At 38.8% G+C, this 19,796-nt stretch overlaps 2 protein-coding genes across 2 annotated transcripts; one reads left to right on the top strand and one right to left on the bottom strand.

Annotated features, from left to right (window-relative positions):
- Positions 1 to 332: 332 nt before the first annotated feature.
- Positions 333 to 8,648, top strand: ndel1b (nudE neurodevelopment protein 1-like 1b). The gene is made up of 9 exons (XM_028041609.1): positions 333 to 495; positions 2,491 to 2,587; positions 3,922 to 4,075; positions 5,384 to 5,532; positions 5,628 to 5,764; positions 5,856 to 6,023; positions 6,103 to 6,194; positions 7,030 to 7,175; positions 7,258 to 8,648. Exons 2-9 carry the CDS (start codon positions 2,502 to 2,504, stop codon positions 7,337 to 7,339), a joined length of 1,014 nt encoding a protein of 337 aa, XP_027897410.1. The 5' UTR covers positions 333 to 495; positions 2,491 to 2,501; the 3' UTR covers positions 7,340 to 8,648.
- Positions 8,247 to 14,219, bottom strand: LOC114159611 (acyl-CoA synthetase family member 2, mitochondrial-like). Its single transcript, XM_028041608.1, has 16 exons — positions 13,937 to 14,219; positions 13,435 to 13,630; positions 13,221 to 13,349; positions 12,007 to 12,060; positions 11,801 to 11,919; positions 10,889 to 11,051; positions 10,696 to 10,791; positions 10,459 to 10,610; positions 10,292 to 10,380; positions 10,145 to 10,221; positions 9,972 to 10,079; positions 9,730 to 9,881; positions 9,512 to 9,653; positions 9,317 to 9,427; positions 9,148 to 9,216; positions 8,247 to 9,048 (listed from the first exon to the last, which is right to left on the bottom strand). The coding sequence occupies exons 1-16, from the start codon at positions 14,116 to 14,118 to the stop codon at positions 8,998 to 9,000; spliced, it is 1,890 nt and encodes a 629-aa protein (XP_027897409.1). The 5' UTR covers positions 14,119 to 14,219; the 3' UTR covers positions 8,247 to 8,997.
- Between the last annotated feature and the right edge of the window lie 5,577 nt (positions 14,220 to 19,796).

Genomic DNA, 19,796 nt, shown 5'->3' with positions numbered 1-19,796 from the left:
ATGCACTGTTGTTCAGTGCAGTTTCCTGTCCATGTTTGTGTTTGGTGACCTAGTGACTCCGATGGATGGATGGATGGATGGATGGATGGATGGATGGATGGATGGATGGATGGATGACTATGATTGAGACGTATATCAAAAACATGTATTTTTGTTTTCCATCTGTCACTAGGGTCAGGTTAGTCCTCTTGTGGACGCCACCTTGTGGTTATTGACATAACTCCAAGGAAAAGGAAAAAAAAAAAAAAAAGAAAAAGGAGTGCCTCTTTTAGTTTCAGACGTTACGTAACGTGAAACTACGTCACGGCGTACGTCTTGCATGAGGATTTACGTTAGTTCCGGGAGACGCGTTGGCAATTTCCTAAACACATTCCAGTTCCCTCAGTCAGTGTCAGAGGCCCATACCGGGAGAAGGAGTGCGTCTCGTTGTGTGTTTTACCGGCTGAACGGAGTATTGTTGAAACAGAGGACCAGACAACCGGTTGATATGAGCAGGTAAGGATTTTGGTATGATTTATTATTGTCAATTATTGGCCTGTTCGCTCAACGTTTTCCGGCGCTGTTCTTTTGTGAACGTTACGAAGATAAAAGCTCACATTTCGACTGTACTACTTAGCTTTTACATTAAATTTAATTTAATTTAATTTCAGTCCGCTGTTTGTGGAACCTTCTGGCGTCTTCAAACACAGGACTGCTTCAGTCTAAATGTAGGGTGTCAGATAGCGACATGTTTAAATTAGCGACCTCTTCTCTGCTTGACTAAATAACTGAGATAAATAATATCCAGTCTGTAAGATTTGTTTTAGATGAATACTAGTCGTTGGTTTTACGTTTCAGAAACTGTTAATGTTTGGAGTTGTTTTTTTCTCTCTCCTTTCTAATGCTCAGTTCACAAAAGATGCTAATTTAAGGCAGCAATCTAGCAGAAGATATTAAGCCTTAACATAAGGTTTGGTGTGTAATTTCACCACCACACCCTTTAAACCTTCAAGGAGTGATGCTATCCGTGCAAATTGAGCCAATAAGACTGAATAAACATTAATGAAAAAGAGTTGATGTAATACTGATCTCATCAGCTTCCGAAGGTCTGTTAAATATAGTCATCATTCTTAAAGCATAAGCACACAGTATGGTTGGTGGAGGACTTTCTCCCCACTTCTCTGTTAGTGTTTGTTTTGTCATGGCAAAAAATGACAGTGAAATTATCATCCCTCCTAATGCAGGTTCCCTCCTGTCCTTATTCTTAACCTGTTACATGATCGAGCTTGACCTCTTCTGCTGGTGTGTTATGTTACCTGTACACTCTGTGTTGACAACAAGACATTGCAGATCTAAAAAGGCTGCATCTATAGTTCTGAATGTGCCATTGAATATCCAGTTTTCTACAAGGCTTTGGCCTGTTACCATGGCAGCTCTTGATTATCACATGTATTTGGGAGACACAGAATCCCCTAGACATTGTTGGTACTTTCCTGGACAGCCGATAAGTCTCCCCCTATCACATGATGCACCCAACCTGGACAACCAATAAGTCTCCCCCTATCACATGATGCACCCAACCTGGACAGTCAATAAGTCTCCACCTATCACATGATGCACCCAACTTGTTTTGTCAGTGGTATTTTGGGAAAACCATCCAGCTTTCCACTGTTTTGATTTGTGAAGCTGCATACTAACACATGTTGTCAGTCAGTCAGTTGCTGATGAGGCCACCTCACAGGAATGTTTCAACGGAAGAGCAGTCGCCCACCCGAATGAGTGGAGAAAATCACACATCCTTTTTAGTCTAATCTAAGACAGAGACTAAATCTATAGTCCCACAAACCCAACAACAGTAGCAAATATTCTTATATTTTCCTGAAAACAATCTATTATTCTGTTTTTTTTATCTGCATGAATTAAGGTACCTGTGTTTTATAGTGCTGCTCTTGCAAACACAACAGTGGATTAAACGCATAAAACATCTGTTTAACATTAACTACTCTTTATTTGGATATTTTCTGGAAACTGGTCGTTTAAAGTTGAAGAGCAAACTTTATAGAGGTGTAAATACAAAGTCCTCTCTAATTTAGCAAATGGCACATTATTTAGCCCATTTATACACCTAACCACACATTTTTTTTTAAAACAATGAAGCATTCCTTCATGAAGAACTAGCTGGCCTACTGCAAATTCAAATAAAAAAAATACTGAACATACTGCTCATATTGTGACATGGTCAGACTTACCTGGAATTATTTCTCATTGTAGACCTCAAAAATGTGTTGTTTCCATTCGGGTGGCAAATTTAAAAACTGGATTTCATTGGTTGCTCTGATTTGAGATAAGAAGGGAATGCATCCTACTTGTTTCGACATGCCAAAGAACACAAAAGATTAAATATTTAGTGCCAGGCGAGGGTAACCTGCCTGTGTAAAAGTGTTTTTTTTTTGTTGTGTTTTTTGCTTATTTCACCAGTCAGTATTAAGAATATGTCTCTGTTCTTCTTAGGTTGCCCTGACATGGACACAGAGATGATTCCTAAATTTTCATCAAAGGATGAGGAGGTTGATTATTGGAAAACTCAAGCCCTGAAATATAAGAAAAGGTAGGTTGTGCCCCTGTGACTTCATACTTTGTGTCATATACTTTATGTGTGTCGGTTGTAAACTGTAAGTTGATATTTTTAGCGTTCTGTTTTTATGTGTGACCTTGAGCTGCATGTTTTATTTTGTTCTCAGCGTTTTGTGTGTGTAATTATAGAATAATGTTTTTGCTCAATAAGCTCATCTTGCAGCAACATAACTGAGCTTATTTTGTAGCTGGCAGCAGTTCCCCTGTATTAGCACAAAAATAAAAGCCAACCTCAGTTGAGAAATGTTTGTGGTTTTCGGCACAGGGCTACCGGGTTGAGCCTTATGACATAACAAACCGCAAACCTGCTGACCAATTCAAGAGGAAATGACAAAAGCTTTAGCAAAAGCCACAAGCCTTTCTGGGGTCTGCAGCTGTGCTGCGTAAATCTTTTTAAACCCTGCTTGGTCCTTATGTGAAACTGAGAGCCACTCAGGCAAAGTGAAGGGTTGCATATAAAGGGTTAAAGACATGGTGATTTTCCGAGAAATTCCTGCAGTGGGTATATGTGGGAAAAACATCAAGTCACGGAAAAACTAACTTCAAGTAGGTGGCTTGTTGCACGTGTTTCAAGCATGTGTTTTCTCAGGCGGACTTTAACACAAACCTGTCAACAACTGCAGCTTGCATTGTTAATGAATTACCTTTTTGAAATGTTTAACTTGCCATATTTTGCTTTGCTACATTTGACGTTTGTATGAAATGGTAACTTCTTGTAGAAGAAGTTACCATTTCTACATTGAGAGTGTAGTTTTAAATTGACTGCCTGGCGCTGGGACGTTGGAGAACTCATCTGCTGAAGTCACAAGGCTTTCTGACATTGGCATGCGTGGAATGACCACGCACAGAAACTGATTCATGGATTGCAGCTCTCTCTGAGAGTATTATCTCAGTGCAAGGCAGCTGAACTCAGAGTGGCATTGGGTACAGTGTCATCTGATCAGGGGAAAGGTTATGTAAGAATGAGATTTTCCGTTCCAGCTTTGGTTGTTAATACAAATGCACCTTTTTTTATATTATACAAGTAGCACGCTTATGTTAATTCAGCAATGCTGAGATGGGATTGGTGTTGTATAGTTAAATCACGAGTGAAAGTTAAGCCTTTTCCAGGTCTATTTCTGTCAAAGCTCCAGGAACATGCCTGAGCTAAACTCTTCCTGCAGAACAATAGCTTGGCCGTTTTCTAGAACTAATGCTGCTGAGCTGCTCTGCAAAGCTGAATGGTTCCAGTGTTGATCTGTGATGCAGATGTGAAACAATGACAGTTGTTTTTTTTTTCTCCCTCTTCTCTGTGTTTGTATCATTCAGTTGCCAAGATGCTCAAGAGGAGCTGCAGGAGTTCCAGGAGGGGAGCCGGGAACTGGAGGCCGAACTGGAGGCTCAGCTCAGTCAGGCTGAACACCGCCTTCGAGATCTACAAGCTGAAAACGAGAGACTGAAGAACGAGGCGTCTAACCTAAAGGTAAACCGCTAGAATAGAAAATGATGAAATTATTTTAGAAATCTCACAGCTGAAGTAAAAATCTGACCATTTCTACAGGAAAAACACAAAGAAATCCCCTTTCAAATCAAAGTTCTGTAACACAGACAACCACAAGTTCTTCATTATGGAAAAATGTGTCCTTTCACATCATACAAGTTGCCGTGTTTGCTTAAAATATTTATCTGGTCAGCTGGACACAGAAGATCATCTGACGCCTCTGACCCTACAAAATAAAGATTGTTTGTTCACACTAATGTCTACGTAATGGTTATGCGTTGTTACAATAAATTAATGAATGACTTGGCAGTCAAACAATCCGACACTGGAATGCAAATCAGGGTTTTTCACCCTCAATAAACCAAGTTGAAAACAGTTGTTATTCATTTTAAATGGATCTTATGGAAAAAAATGGCAAACATTTGCTACACACTGTCTTATAATTTAGTTAAATACATATACAGAACCCAGAGAGAAACATCATTCTGCTTTTGAGAAACTCTTGTATTTTAAAACAAACATTTTATAGTCAGGACAAGATTTTTAGAGATTTATCCAGAAAAAAATAATAAATTGCATAAAAGTTTAAAGAAAAACAATCTGAATTTGCTCAAATAGGACCTGGCAGGTCAGGCCTTCACAAAATCTGTCACAGGCGCATCTCCAGTTGGGACACCAAGCAGAGTTACTTGAGTCATCTGATCTGCTTCCTAGGACAGAGTTTACAAAGCATGTTAAGTAATCCTGTGGCAACGCTTAATTGGATGTCGGGATAAAGCAGAAGGAAATAGGAAGGACGAGTCTCGTTCTAAATCAGAGCGGGCCTGAGCGCTGAGTTCTGATTGTTGCCGGCTGTATTTATGTACACACAATAAGAAATTCACCATCAGCACATTGTGGTTAAACATGTGAGCCCATGCGCCACACCTTACTCTAAAAAGGAACACTGCAAATGAACCGGAGAAGGTATGAATGATGCCTTCCTGTCTTTGTGTATCAGGGTCCACAGTAAAGGCACACAGCAATGCCTCTAATTACACGTAAGCGCAGAAAGCGGGGCCAGGGACCTCCCCTGGGAACAAAAGGGCCTTTTGACAGTGAAATAACACCAAAGAACATCTCGACTGTCTTGTGACTCTCCTCATTTCTTCTGCTGTTGTTTGTGACCATCAAGCAAATGCATAAAATAGTATTTTCAAACGTCATGCTACAGTGCGCTTTTGTGCTCCTGGTTCTCTACATCGGCTCACTCCCGGGGCGTTTTCTTCTCTTTATTCTATCTGTTATCAGGAAAAGCTAGAGCAGCAGTATGCTCAGAGTTACAAACAGACTTCCATGCTGGAGGACGACCTGAGCCAGACCCGCAGCATCAAGGAGCAGCTACACAAATACGTACGAGAACTGGAACAAGCCAATGACGACTTGGAGAGAGCCAAAAGGTCAGAATCAGAATAATGCATTAAGATGCATTTAGACTGTTAGATTTTCTGCGATGTTCACGAAACCGTGAACCAAGCCGTGTTTCTGATTTTAGGGCAACAATAGTGTCTCTGGAGGACTTTGAGAGCCGTTTGAACCAGGCCATCGAGAGAAATGCTTTCCTTGAGAGCGAGCTAGACGAGAAGGAGTCGCTCCTCGTGTCAGTGCAGCGGCTGAAAGACGAAGCCAGAGGTAAGGAAGAAACCTTTTTTTAAGATTGGGTTTGTACTATTTGTGGCATTTTGGATGAGAATTTGATTAGTCACACTTCAATCTCCTGCAGATCTGCGACAGGAGCTGGCAGTACGAGAGCGGAGCACTGACAGGATGTCGGCACCGAGCTCGCCTACATCAGATATAGACAAGACTGATTCTGCAGTCCAGGCCTCTTTATCACTCCCTGCAACACCTGTAGGGAAGAGTATAGAGCATGCGTTCATCAGCCAAAAGGGTAAGGGTTGTTCCCACTCTTATTTCTGCATATATTTAATAATATATATATTTTAATTAATTTAATCTTTCTACTGTAGGACTGACCAATGGCTGCAGCGGCTCGGCCCTCACACCTTCTGCCAGGATCTCAGCTCTTAATATAGTTGGAGACCTTCTGAGAAAAGTTGGGGTAGGTTTTATTTATTTACATTATCAATTTATAGCCAATTTATTCCTTTTGCATCTCTCTGTGAGAGTTTAGAGACGGATTCAAAAGTGCAAACTTGAAATTGCTTGGCTTTCTAATTTTGAAAGAAGCCAAAAATAGTAGCATCAACACATCTCTGTCTGGCCACAGAGCGATGACGCATTATGCACGCACTTAGAAGAAAGTGAGGACAAATAAATTAACATTATAAAAAACTTGAGCTTTATGCAAGCGCAGCTTTCATTCTTCCAGTGAGATGTTGGATATTTTTACAGATGATTTATCTGTTCAAAATAGTCATATAAATTGAGTTCAATAAGCGTAACTCCGATAAATTTACTCTGCAACAAAGATTTGCTTGTATTATGCAACATGGGTGATGTTACAAGTTTCATCTTAAACCAGTGGATTTTATCTCCAAATGAATAATTCTCCTTTCTTTCCCAACCTGCAGCATCACTTATTGATTTAGAAACATTTTGATGAAATTTGTCTTGTCAGATGAACTGAAGTTCTGCTATTTAAAATAGTAATAAATTAAAACATCTTACTGTATTTCTTTGATTATTTTTGCAACTGTACCGATGCAATAGGGGCTCCAGCATGCTGGACAGGGTGGCTGTGTTTCTGTCACAATATTTCTGCACCAAATATTTCTGTATTTGGTGCAGAAATAATGTGGGAAAGGAGGAGCAAAACGATTCCTGCAAAAAATCAAGACATAAAATTCCACGTCTCATTGTTTTAATTTGTGGTTAAGTCACAAGCTTTACCTTTAAGGCTAAATTCAGCTTTTTTTTCCCTGTTTTGTCATTAGGCTTTGGAGACCAAACTTGCAGCTTGTAGGAACATTGCCAAAGATCAGGCAGCGCGAAAAAAATACTCCACAGACGTTGGCACAATCCTCAACAGCAACCCTACAAAGTTCCCACACCCTCTGCACACGTCCTACTTTGAAACAAGGTAAACCTCTCTTGTAGTTTTGGTTCTGCTATGTCTTAATTCTACCTGCTAACAAAAGTTCATGTCCTGTTTTCATCTGCAGCACTGTTAATGGACTGGACCCGAGCTCCATGGCAACCAACAGAGCCATCCCTCCTCCAGGCATGCTGCCTTTAAGTGTGTGAGGACCCAACATGCCATTCAAACCTCTGCTCAAAGCCCATCCAACACAACATGGCTACAAATAGGACTCATGAGCTGCTGTGTGTGTGTGTGTGTGTGTGTGTGTGTGTATGTGTGTGACTGACGGAAAGAGGGTTGACTGGGTGAGGGTATGCATGACTGAATTTGATAGATGCATGACAGAAGTTAAATAAACTTGCCTCCAGGTTGCAGCTCAGAGTGCAGCTGGGTAGGTGCATAGCCATGTTCCTACCTGATCCCTGCATGTGCCTAAAGCAGAGCTCTTCAGTGCTTGTTTGCTGCCTTGATGTCACCGTTCACGCTGCAGCACTAACTCAACGGCTCTAGCAAACTTCTTCTTGACAAAAAGGCCCTCAACTGACCACAGCTTCCTTTTGATTATTTTTCTTCATGTATTTTCTCCTGAATTGCACAGTTGAACTTATTTATATTTTGAATGTTTAATATTTAAAAAAAGGGAAATACTTATTCCAGCTGGTTTATCTTGTATGCTTTGAAATGCATATTTCTTGTTTGCTGCTTTTTTTTTTGCATGTCTATTTATGGTTGCAGAAGTGTGGGTCGGCCCCGCGCTGAAAAGACAGACCGAAGTGAATGTTGATTGTCCAAAGCCATGTAGCGCAGTCGTTGCCGTGTCTTCTGTTGGGTGAAGCATTCTTCTGCCCCACTGAATTGTTTTCTTTCTTCTACTTATAATTTTAAGAAAACAGTTTTGTCTTTATTATGTTATGACATGAATTTGGCCCCAAAATTCTCCCTACCTGTAAAGGATTCTCAAAGCCAAACAAAATATTGAAAAATCTTTCTGACAGTTTTCAGTTTTACTGAAGCGTATCTAAACTCAATGGATCTTTTCAGGGTTTTGTGCAGTGCAGCACAGATTTTCACTAATATTAATTTGGTATTAACTTTTTTTTTTTTTTTGGTCTTGGCAGCTTTGTTATTGACTTTGTATCTATTTTTCTTCTTGCAGCTCACATTTTTAAACCCGTTATAGCCTGAAGTATAATTTAAAGGTTAGTTGTTTGTATTTATGAGATCTCAGTTTACAGTAGAGCCTGTTACTGAAGCGACTTTAGCGAGTTTGTACAGTAGTGTATATAGAAGGCGAAAATTTGCTTACATGTACATAGAGACATTTGGCATTAAAGTCCTATTTATTTCAGATTATTGCCACTGTATGGCATGTGTTGAGATAACGAGTTTTACTTTTGTACAGTGGTTACAGCCATTGTAATATGCTATTAAATTGTCAATTGTTAAAGTAAATAAAGATTGAGATAATAAATATGCCTATGGTTTTGGTGAAATGAAAGCATGTTGATTTTTTTTTGTTTTCATACTTAAATGAAACCTATTATGATCTAAAACTTATTACACCTTTTGATTATCTAAAAACATGTCTAAAAAGTTGCTTGTTTAAAATAATTTATTGAAAGTTATACAGTTGATGCTCATTCTAAGATGTATGGTGGGACAATTAAAAACTGGATCATTCATTTGCTATATTGTAAAGCTTTAATATTGAATAAATCAACAGGCTGCTTTAATATTCCAGCACAATTTAAAACAAGGCATAAATTATTCAGATACATAAATTAGTTTCGGTCTTTACTCATTATAAAAGCTAAAAAAAAAATCATAGACCTAATTTCTTCTCCACTTCCTTCTTTAATATGTTCTTCTTGATCTAGAGAAACAAAAAAAAGTTTAGCTTTACAACTCAAGCATGAATTATGTATTATATTACTTAAATTTGTAAATACTGGCATTAAAACTGCTCTCCTACCTTTCCAGAGACAGTTAGTGGGTAACTGTCTACAAACACCACATAGTATGGAATCTTAAAGTGAGAAATCTAAAAGGAAAAAATAACATACATGACTGTGTGCTACTTTTTGAATAATTAAAAATCATTTTAGTCTGTGTGCATGTACAGTGTATCCATCTTTTCCTACCTTTCCTGTGCAGAAGTCTCTTATCTCCTCTACAGTGGAGGTCTGGCCCTCCCTCAGTCTGACGCAGGCACACACCTGCTCACCCAGCCTCTCATCTTTCACTCCAACCACCTGGGAAGCCGAGCAGCACTGTAGTTGTCTTGTAAAAATAAAATATTTAGTGCAAACCGCTCACCCTCGGTTTTTAAATCTCACCTGTACCTCCAGAACTTTTGGATGCTTGTGGAGAAATTGTTCCACCTCAGCGGGGTAAATGTTCTCCCCTCCGCGAATGATCATGTCCTTCATACGTCCCTCGATGCAGCAGTACCCCAGACTGTTCAGGCTGGCTGTGTCACTGGATGGGAGAAGTAACTCACTCATAACTTTAAAATTATTACAAAAAATTCTCTGATTTTAAAAACTCATCTTACCCAGTCCTATACCAGCGATCCTCAGAGATGACCTCTCTGGTTTTCTGAGGATCATCCCAGTACCCGAGCATCACACAGTAACCTCTGGTCATCAGCTCCCCCGACGCCCCCAAAGGGACAATCTGGCCCGAGTTGGGGTCCACTATCTTGGCCTGGAAATACACATTTTGGCACCTTGTTAGAGTGTGAAAAAGCTCAAGGTTTGAGCTGCTGCACCGTTTCTTTGCACCAAAAAAGCATACCTCAGTGTGAGGCATGATACACCCGGCAGTGTTGATCTTCAGATCATCGTTGTCTTGCAGGAACCCCAAGAACGTAAGAGGACTGTTTTCAGTAGTTCCATATATAATCTGTAAAAAGATTATCTACTCTCAGGAGCTCTTTGACTTTCACGCATTAAAAATTAAATGCTCACCGTTATTTCTTTCATGTTCATGTTTGATATGAGTCGCCTCAGGATCTCGGGGGGGCATGGAGAGCCTCCCATGAGCCCTAAAGCAAAGACAATACTTCACTCCAAATTGAATAAAACCAACTAAGCTTGACTTTTTAAGTCTCTTACCAGCTTCAACTGATGACAGGTCATACTTGTGTAAATCCCGACTCAGCAAGTCAGTGTACATTGTGGGAGTGCCGTAGACAAAATTGCACCTAAAGAGGAGGAAGATATGATCAGCAATCATTGAGAGTTCTTGTTACTGGACGCACTATGGACTCTGAGGATCCTACTTTTCATTCTGGATGGCCTCTAAATTGGCAGAGCTGTTGTAAGCAGAAGAAGGGAACACGAGCGTGATGCCGTGAACTGCCATGCTCATCCCTCCAATCACAGAGCCGAAGCAGTGATACAGAGGCACAGGCACACACACTCGCACCTGAGGCTGATTGTGAATAATAAATACATTGATTATTCAAATCAAAATGTGTGTTTTGATATATATATATACCAGACAAGTGTGGACTCACTCTGTGATTGTAGCCCATACGGAGGCCCACATAATATGCATTATTTACAATATTGTTGTGGGAAAGAGTGGCTCCCTTTGGTTTTCCAGTAGTACCCTAGTGCCAGTGAAGCAAGAGAAACATGCATCTAGGTCAATATGTCTCGATATGATATCACTACGCTGCATGTGAAAGGTCTCGTAATGAAGGTTACTGAAGTGAACTGGATGTTGATGGCATCATCAAAGGACAGCTGGCTCTGCAGGTCCGACAGCTGCTTGTAGTGCTGACCCTCCGCTGCCTGCATCACATCGTCCACATGGAGCATCCCTGGCTGCCTGTTGTCGGTCACAATGATCATACGCAGCTCTGGCACCCTGGAAGATCCCGAAACAGATTCTCTGAGCTGCTGACAGAACTAACATGATTACACATTTTAAATAACTAGGGCAAGATGTCCAACATGTGACTCTGGGGCCGTTTAAATAATTTAGTGTGGCCTACAACAGCAATTCAGAAATGATAAGAATTTTTCTCACTAGAAAAGTGAATCGGACTCTTTGCAATATGCTGGGTTTTCTTTCAATAACTAATTGAACATACTGTTATGCTTCACACCTAGAATCTGTTGGAATGCATATATGATTGAACTGAAATTATTCTTTTTGTATTGTGCCTTAAGACAACTTTTGTTGTGAATTAGCGTTATATAAATAAACTGAATTGATTTGAATTTAATTAAAATGAATTGATGAATTACCCATATCTTTATGTTGTTGCTAGAAATAGTTGAAAACAACCTGAAAAAAAAACATAAATGCCTTTTTAATATTAAGGCAACTTTGCAAGACTCTTTTGTTTATGTTTCAAATCAATAAGAATTTTCCAACTTCTATTCAAACATTTTGCTGCTTAATTTAATTAAAATATTGCTTTTTAAGCTAGCTGTTAGGCTAAAAAAAACATCATTTTTAATTTGGGGGAAAAAAATGCAAACCAATTTGTGACTCAAAATACTTTCAACTTCACAAGTTTGTAAAACGTTTGGACATTGCAGATCCTGTTCATCCCTAAATATTAACAGTGGAAGGACCATAAAGTAAGATAACATTTGATTTTGTCAAACCTGGAGCTTTTGATCATATTCGGGGGCATTGACTCGATTCCTGGACAAATCTCCCGCAGCATCTCGCAAAAGTTCTGGCTTTTAAAGCTGGTTGGACACAATACTGCTTTACACTGGACCTACATACAGCAAATCTAGGTTGTAATATTATTTAGAAATTATTTGTTTTAAAAAAAATTCACTCTGCATGTTTATCTTTTCTTTACCTTTTGCAGTGTAAACGCCAATTCGTCTACTTGATAGGCTGGGTTCAGTGACACCTGTCGGCACAGCAACAAGGTTTGTCCGGGTGGAAAACTTATACAGCAAACAACTTCAATACATTAGAAACGAAGAATGAGGGCACAAGTATGAATCTGTTGATTTTTCCTTTTTATTCTGCATGGTCTGAATTATACAATCCAGTAATGCCTTTTGTAGATATCAGATAGCTTCTCGCATATTTTGGGCTGGATATTTAACCATGTAGAGTTCATTTAGGTTTTATTCCACTCTGTCTTTATCCTGCAAATATCACTTTAGTCAAAGATCAAAGTCATTTGACTGAGTATTTTAAAAATGGTTGACTTGGGTGATCAATTCTTGTTCTGTGAGTGTTTATCATCCACTCATCATCTTCCTCTCTCTCATACACAGCCAGCACTCAAAAGATTGCTACAACTACATTAGATACCCCGCAGTAAAAACAGAATCTGCTGGTTTTTATAAAACCCTGTGTTTACTTTTTCAGTGAGAGGTTGTGCTATAGATAGATGATAAGAACTGGCTGGGAGCAGATATCAAGGACGTTTTTTAAACCAGGGGAAAAGTACAAGATAACATTCTGTTCCGAACGTTTGCAGAAGGAAACATTAGCTATTGTGAAATGTTTGTAAGAAAAAGTTTTATAGCTTCTTTATAGACATCACTTTTGGTATGTGTTAAATAGAATTATTCAATATTAATGCAACTTGGTCCAAATAATTAAAAACAAATAAAAAAAATAAATAAACAATGCAACTAGAATTATGTTTATGGTTACCAGACCTTGTGGTTAGGTACAGATTGCTATGTGAGTTTTATTTAGTTTTTAATTTGACCAAATGTCAGTGTAGATGTACGTCCATGTTTGAGTTTGCATGTAGAATTTTGATCCTTCGTTGTTTGGAGAAAATCCACAATAAATTCAAAGTTGTGCGTAACATTTTTTTAAATTAATTGAATGTGTTCAGAGTTGTCACTTCATCCAGATGAACTAAGACTTATAATGTCTCAATCAAATTAATTAACCACTGTCAGGACTTCTAAATATCTGAATAAAATTGCATTTGATGGGAAAATGATAACGTGGTAAACTTCCAGCAGCACAACTCTCCCCCTAAGTCACTGAAAGGTTCAAACATCCATCCGACTTGTAAATACAGACAGGTTCTACACTGACCAGGATAATTCCAGCCTTAGCTGAGGCAAACTGGAAAAGGATCCATTCGTATATGTTGGGAGCCCAAATCCCCAGTCGATCACCTTTCTTCAAGCCCAGAGCAAGCAAGCCAGCAGCAGCCGTGTCCACCTTGTCAGGAAGAAATGGCAGAACGTGGGTTGATGCATGCAAGATTCTGAAAACCTAATCAAAATGGATTAAATCTGAAACCCACATATGTCTGAAACTCAGCAAAGGTTTTTCTGATGCCGTCCTGTAGAAACACCACGGCTTCGCGGTCAGGATAGCGTCGGACGGTAGCTTCCAGGCTCTGACTTACAGTCAGGGGAAGAAAGGAATAGGAAGAGGTGCCGTGGACGTAGCTGGTGGTCAGGGAGGGTTTGTGAGGTGGACTGTCTACGTGGAGAGACCTGGCAAAGACCAAATTCACAAATGTGTGCCTTGTCATTTCAGGGTTTTGACTTAATGCAGCTTTAAAGATTTTTAAGCAAATGAAACCTGGGGAAATTTGCAGGAAACTGATTTCTTAATTTGCATGACAACAAAAATGTGCTTTTAATTATCTAAGCTGAAGGGCATAAATCATAAGTCTTCTGTTTGGAAATGTAGCATTTCTGACACATTCTGGCATGACAGAACTTAAACACCAGTCAATGATCTGATATGCTGCCAAACCCAAAACACTATTTACTTTTTTTTCTTTAAGAGTAAATTACCGAAGCAAAACTGCCCCTCCTGGTTTCCACGTCCTGCAGTCTTTGAGTCCATTCAAACATCGGAAACTGTAGCAGACCCTGAGCAGCGGGGCAGACATGGCGCTCAAGCACCGCAGCCAGCTGGAGGTGAATCCAGGGTCCGTCTGAGCAGCAGAGTGTTCTCTGCAACTCCGCTGGTTCATTCTGGTTTGATTTAATTACAGCATGTGTAATAATTAACTTATATTCACAGTCGCTAGTTAAGTACACACTTGAAAAGATAACAAACTCCTTTTTTTAAAAAAAAAACCCATTGATTTCACATGCCAGCATTTTTCAACCACATATTCGTTCATCAAAATCATTTTCCAACAACAAATAAATATTATTGTACGCAGTGCTATCAGTTTAACCCTTTTGGAGAAAATTAAAAAGTTACCAAACGCTGAAAGAAAATAGTCTCGTTTGTAGAGAAAATATTGAAATATCCACATCATTTTTGAAATATGATGGTTCTTAGAACTTTTGGAGTTTGAGAAAGGAATTGGCCTAAAAATTGTGGCGAACTGATATGTTGGCCCGAACATTTTCTTTTAATAAACAGCAAATATTTACTATGAGCTAATAAGGAGCTAATACAACAGGAGTAACAGTCTAGAGTCTTTCTAATTTTGTCTGGTTTAGGAATGTGTTTATGTTTGTTTGTAAGTTGGTGCCTAGACCTCGACCAGTAGACAGCGACTTTTCAAACACGGGGTGTTCAGTTTACAATACATTTCTTGTAGGCTGTTTGTTAGAAAAATTGTGTAATTTGTTTAATTAGGTTCTGAAACATGAATCTGAAACAAGCCATGTTTCACAGCGAGCTGTCAACTCGCTGGCCTTTGCTCAGAGGATCATGTTTAACAACTTCGAGAAAAGAAGTGACGGTTTTTCTGCAATGTTTATTCCTAGAAATCCTAGAAAGTCGACATTTTAAGTGCATGCTCCTACTACTATGTGCATCTATCTGCTGGACCAACAATGTCCATCACATGACCAAGTTATTCTACTGAGGGAGGAAGCCACACGTACGTGGGGGAGATCATACAAATTGTGCACACGCGGCCCCCCGCTGGAATTTGAACCAGAGACTTTGTTGTTGCAAAACAATAGTGCTGAAAGCTGCTATATCATGCAGCATATGAAGGGCCAAATTGTTAATGTTCTACTGTATATTAAAAAAAAAAAGATCAATGTAATAATGTAACAATGTAGACATTAAAAAAACAGTTACGTTTTTGAAAGAACAAAAATGGATTACCTTTTTACCTTCAGGTAAAACATTTTTGCATTACCTGTATTTGTATTACCTGCTTTAAGGTAAGCAGGTACCTTAAAGCATTTCTAATGGTCAAGCCTGATAAAACTACACTGAAATGATGTTACCTTGTAATCTTTTGGTTTAGCTTTAACTTCCAGAGGCAGCAGGCAGAGCTCACCCATTAATGCAAAAATCTCCACCGACTGGAGCTTTTCTGAAAGATCTGATGTGAAATTTACAGCCGATGAATTTGACAACTTTTATTTTTGCAGCACTTTATGTGGCACTGAACATTTCAAAAACTGTTTCAATAATTCTTTTTAGTGGCATAGTGCTGGTTCTGAAATAAAGTATGTGCTATACATCACTTTTTATTTTAGTGCAGCCCCTTAAAACTCGGCCTAAATGCATGAGCATGATATTTGTGATAGAATGTTAAACAATAACTGAATTGATTTAGCAAGTGTAGCAGCAAAGACTTGGAATGTGAAACTGGTTTACATTTATAGCTGTTAATGTAAACCAGTCAGTACTTTGATACTTGGCACACATTTCTAGTCAGCAAACCCTCTTTGCCCGCTTTCTTTTAATCCTTCAAATCAAACCCTTCCTGAATCTGACATGTGCTGAAATATAATGAGGCACTTTGGAGGAGACTTTCAGCTTTCTGTACCAGGAGCACAGATGCAAACTTCTCCTCTTTATTTCGTTTCCTGTGTAACTATGGTTACCCTCCCTCGTACTTAAATTAATGTTTTACTCTAACACAAAGTTTACACAGAAACATTAGACAACACCAAGTCATTCATCAGTCGTTGGGCCGCTTGTCTGCAGAACAAATTATCTACTAACCCGTCATTATGCTGTGTCAGTCTTATTCAGACTTTGTTATGACTACAGCATAAATCTACATTTCACCACGAATGGAAATGTGAGCAGTCTCTCTGGGACTGGTGCAAAGGCTTTATATATAACGGCCGTTTCCTGCACACGCACTGCACTGTCATTATGGCTTAGGCTGTGGGTTAATACTGTGCATAACTCCATTCATCAGTGGAGAGTTGACCTCAAGCTGTAAGGAAACGTATCTGGAACTCACTCAGCATTGTTATTCATTCTCTGTAAGGTCACGGCAGAGATTTAAGTAAAAACCTGAGCCGGTGCTTAATGCGTCCTGCAGAGGGCGGCAGAGCAACGGGAAAGAGACAAGCTCATTGCGGTTTAGCTGCTCTTGTTTTTATCTTGCTCTGGTCGATTTAAATGGGGAAAAAATGTTTTGCAAACCTTTGCAAAACAGTAAACTGCTGTAATCTCTCTCAGATTTCACACATTTTTTCCGCGAATTTAACACTAATAAATTAGGTACACAACTTACAAAACTGTCATCATAAAAAGAACTTTGGCATGCACTTAATAAATTAAATGTGTTCACGGATCTGCAGCTATAGCCCAAACTCCTGCATGCCTCATGTGTTATTTATTTGTAGGATGAAGTAAGTAGAACATTATTTACTTAAAAATGAGGACATACAAAGTTTTGCTACATAAAGGATTTATGTCTCAACAAAAAGCAGTTCCTCTGAGTTTCCTCAAATTTTTATGTTCCAATAAAATTGGAAAATACTTCAACAGGCTTTTGGATTTAAACCAAATGGAAATGTTTGTATTTCCAAACAAACAAATGCTCATTTGTTTGTTTGGAAATACAAAGGCTTATGTCACTGATTTGTATTTACCCTACAGACTGAATCTTTTTTCTGCCATTAAAAATCTGTAATCTATGTCATCTTTTGTGTTTTGGTTACTCATTGAGATGGCTGCTCTTTCTCTCTGCTGTCACCACATGCTTACTGAGGTAATGCTGCACAGTCAGTAAACTGATGCATTTCTCTTGGCTTCTTTAGACAGATGTTTTAGCAGATGGCATTGACTGATCAACTTCATTTGACTGCAGGTACTCTTCTTTTTTCTTGAACTGAATATAATTTGATTTGAATCTGTGATTAAAAGGAATTGGAGTGGTTTTGAATTTAATTTGACCCAATAGGATTCTCAATAATTATACATGAATTAAAAAAAATTGTCTTATAACAGGCACAAAAGCCTGTAGAGACGCTGAGCTGGACTATTTCTCACACCAGTAAACAAATCCTCCCAGTGCTTTGCTTAATGCTAACACAAAGGAGAAACTGTTGCAACAAGTTTTTGAAAACCATATAATATTATTTTATTCATAAAATGTTTTAAAAATAAATGACTAATTTTAAGTTGTGCAGGTAATTCCATGAAGATTTTTTGAGTTCAGAAGACAACGCCAGGTAAAAATGATCAGAGTTATCCCTGATAACTACAGCAGTTTTTATAAATGGGAGAAATACAAGGGTAGAAATTGTCAACAGGTTGCAAAAGTAGCTTCTAACTCCCTAGAATTTATTTTCATTTTCAGAGTCCAATTAAACTGCAGTCCCAGCAGGACCTTTAATGGTCTAAATATGAATAAAGGATCTATTAAAGGTTGCTTTTAGCAGGTTTTCTATTTATTCCCATGCAATATCTAAGTACAAATTCAACAACAGAATGAGCACAAAGAATTTAAACACATCCAGACATAATAATGAGAAAAAAGTATGCATAATCTCATTAGCCACACCTTTGAAGAATTTAGTTAAAGGAATACAACTACTTTGGTATGATTGCACAGAAATATGAAATATATTATGGATATATTGCCATACACACTCAGCTAACAAACACATAAACCATAAGCCATAAGTGAAACAAATCCACCTCTTATAATTTCATGAGAACAATTCACATTTTAATCAGGGCTTCTCTACTGGTGCCAGACACAATGTTAATGGCTCAGTCTCCGTGATGAACACAAACATTTTCGTCCTATAAAGAGACGGTGTTGAAGTTTGAGAAGAGCCCTTTCCTTTCAAATGACCTCACGTTCTGATGTCATTAAATTTTTACTGTCGTCACTCTTTGGGTGGCATCTGTATGCCTTTCATGCCCTTCCCTCACTGATTCCCTATTTCAGGCAAGTTAAGCATTCCACAGCAGAGCAGTGATAATCCACCTAAAGCTTCACAATATGTCACCAGGGAACACTTGTCTCTCTTCAGTCTGTAACGGAGTAAACTTCCATGACTGTAGTTCAGCCTGTGGATACCATTCCGATGAGATCTCTCAAAGAACTATTTTTCATTAAGTTTTGTCTTCCGGTTTATTAGGATCAAAACAAAAGTCACTCGAGGTTTTAGTCGTTCACTGTTCTCAGTAATCAGGTCAACCTTTGACCCTCTGCTATACGAGTGGCTCGAGAGCAACCCGACAGGTTCCTCACCCCCTAATCGAGGGTCACTTGCTGTCACCTGTGCTTTTTAAGCTGCTATGCATGCATGCATGTGCACATGCAAGCGTGTGACCCCCTGCAACTCTACTTTCCCCTGCCTCAGCCATTCTTTCCCCCGATGAGCATTCAGCTGTTGCCAACACTTGTCCACTTGATAACTGTTGCCATAGCTCAGGAACTCGGCACACTGTTTAACAAGCAGTAATGGTTTTAATGAAAACCTCATGTGCCTGAAAGTTCTGAGTGATAGATAATGCGGAGTTCTGAATTTGGTTTTGAGCTAAAATTGCACAATTGTACTACAAAAAAAGTATTCCTACTCCTTAAACTTTTTGTTACATCCTAAGTTACAACCATAAATGTCGTATCTTATTTGGACTTTAGGCGATGAGCTATCACAAAATAATGCAGTGCATAATTGTGGCTTGCAGAAAAAAAACATCATCCATGGTCTTTAGAAATTGTTTTTTTTTTTTTTTTTTCAAAATGACTCAGTTTGACCGTTGTCTCGTAGTTAGACGGTGAATTGGTGTCATTCATTGTCCTGGCTGAAAGTGTGCCTCCAAGTCTGAAGAGTGCTGTACATTTGTTCACAAATTGATACCCTTTACTCTGATAGCCCTAAATAAATTGTATTGTTACTAATTCTCATCACAGGTCACTCAGTTCGAAAAAGACATTTGTGTGTAATTTCGTCTCTGTATAATTACAACTGTTCTTTGAACGCTTTTTACGACGTAAACAAAAACCATCGAAAGAGCTAGGTAAATATACCAGACAGTTCAGGGTGAAGACATTTTAAGCAATAAAATGTGCAAAGATCTGAAAAGGTCAAAGTAGAAAATAGAAAACTAGATGAACCCTTGGTTGCACTTTGGAAGTTATGCAGAGGATGCAGCAAACATAGAAGATGAAACCCTAACTGAGCTTGCAAAGTTTTATGTCTCGCAGAAAATTAACCCCAGAATACACTGTGAAACATGGCAGCGGGACCATTATGCTCTTGGGGATTCCTTTTTTTTTTTTTTTCGCAAGCAAAGGGAAGCTGGCAAGACAGAACAGATGGCGCTAAGTACAGGTCCAGTCCTGGCAGAAAACACAAAAAAGGAGGATAACTACATTAATATTAAATAAAGCATGTTTATGTGTTAGAATGGGCCAGTTAAAGTCCAAATCTATTTCGCTAGAAAATACAATACTTCCCAAATGTTATTCGTCGA

Source organism: Xiphophorus couchianus, chromosome 16 (genome assembly GCF_001444195.1).
Source record: "Xiphophorus couchianus chromosome 16, X_couchianus-1.0, whole genome shotgun sequence".
Classification (NCBI taxonomy): domain Eukaryota; kingdom Metazoa; phylum Chordata; class Actinopteri; order Cyprinodontiformes; family Poeciliidae; genus Xiphophorus; species Xiphophorus couchianus.
This window is presented reverse-complemented; position numbering and strand designations above follow the sequence as displayed.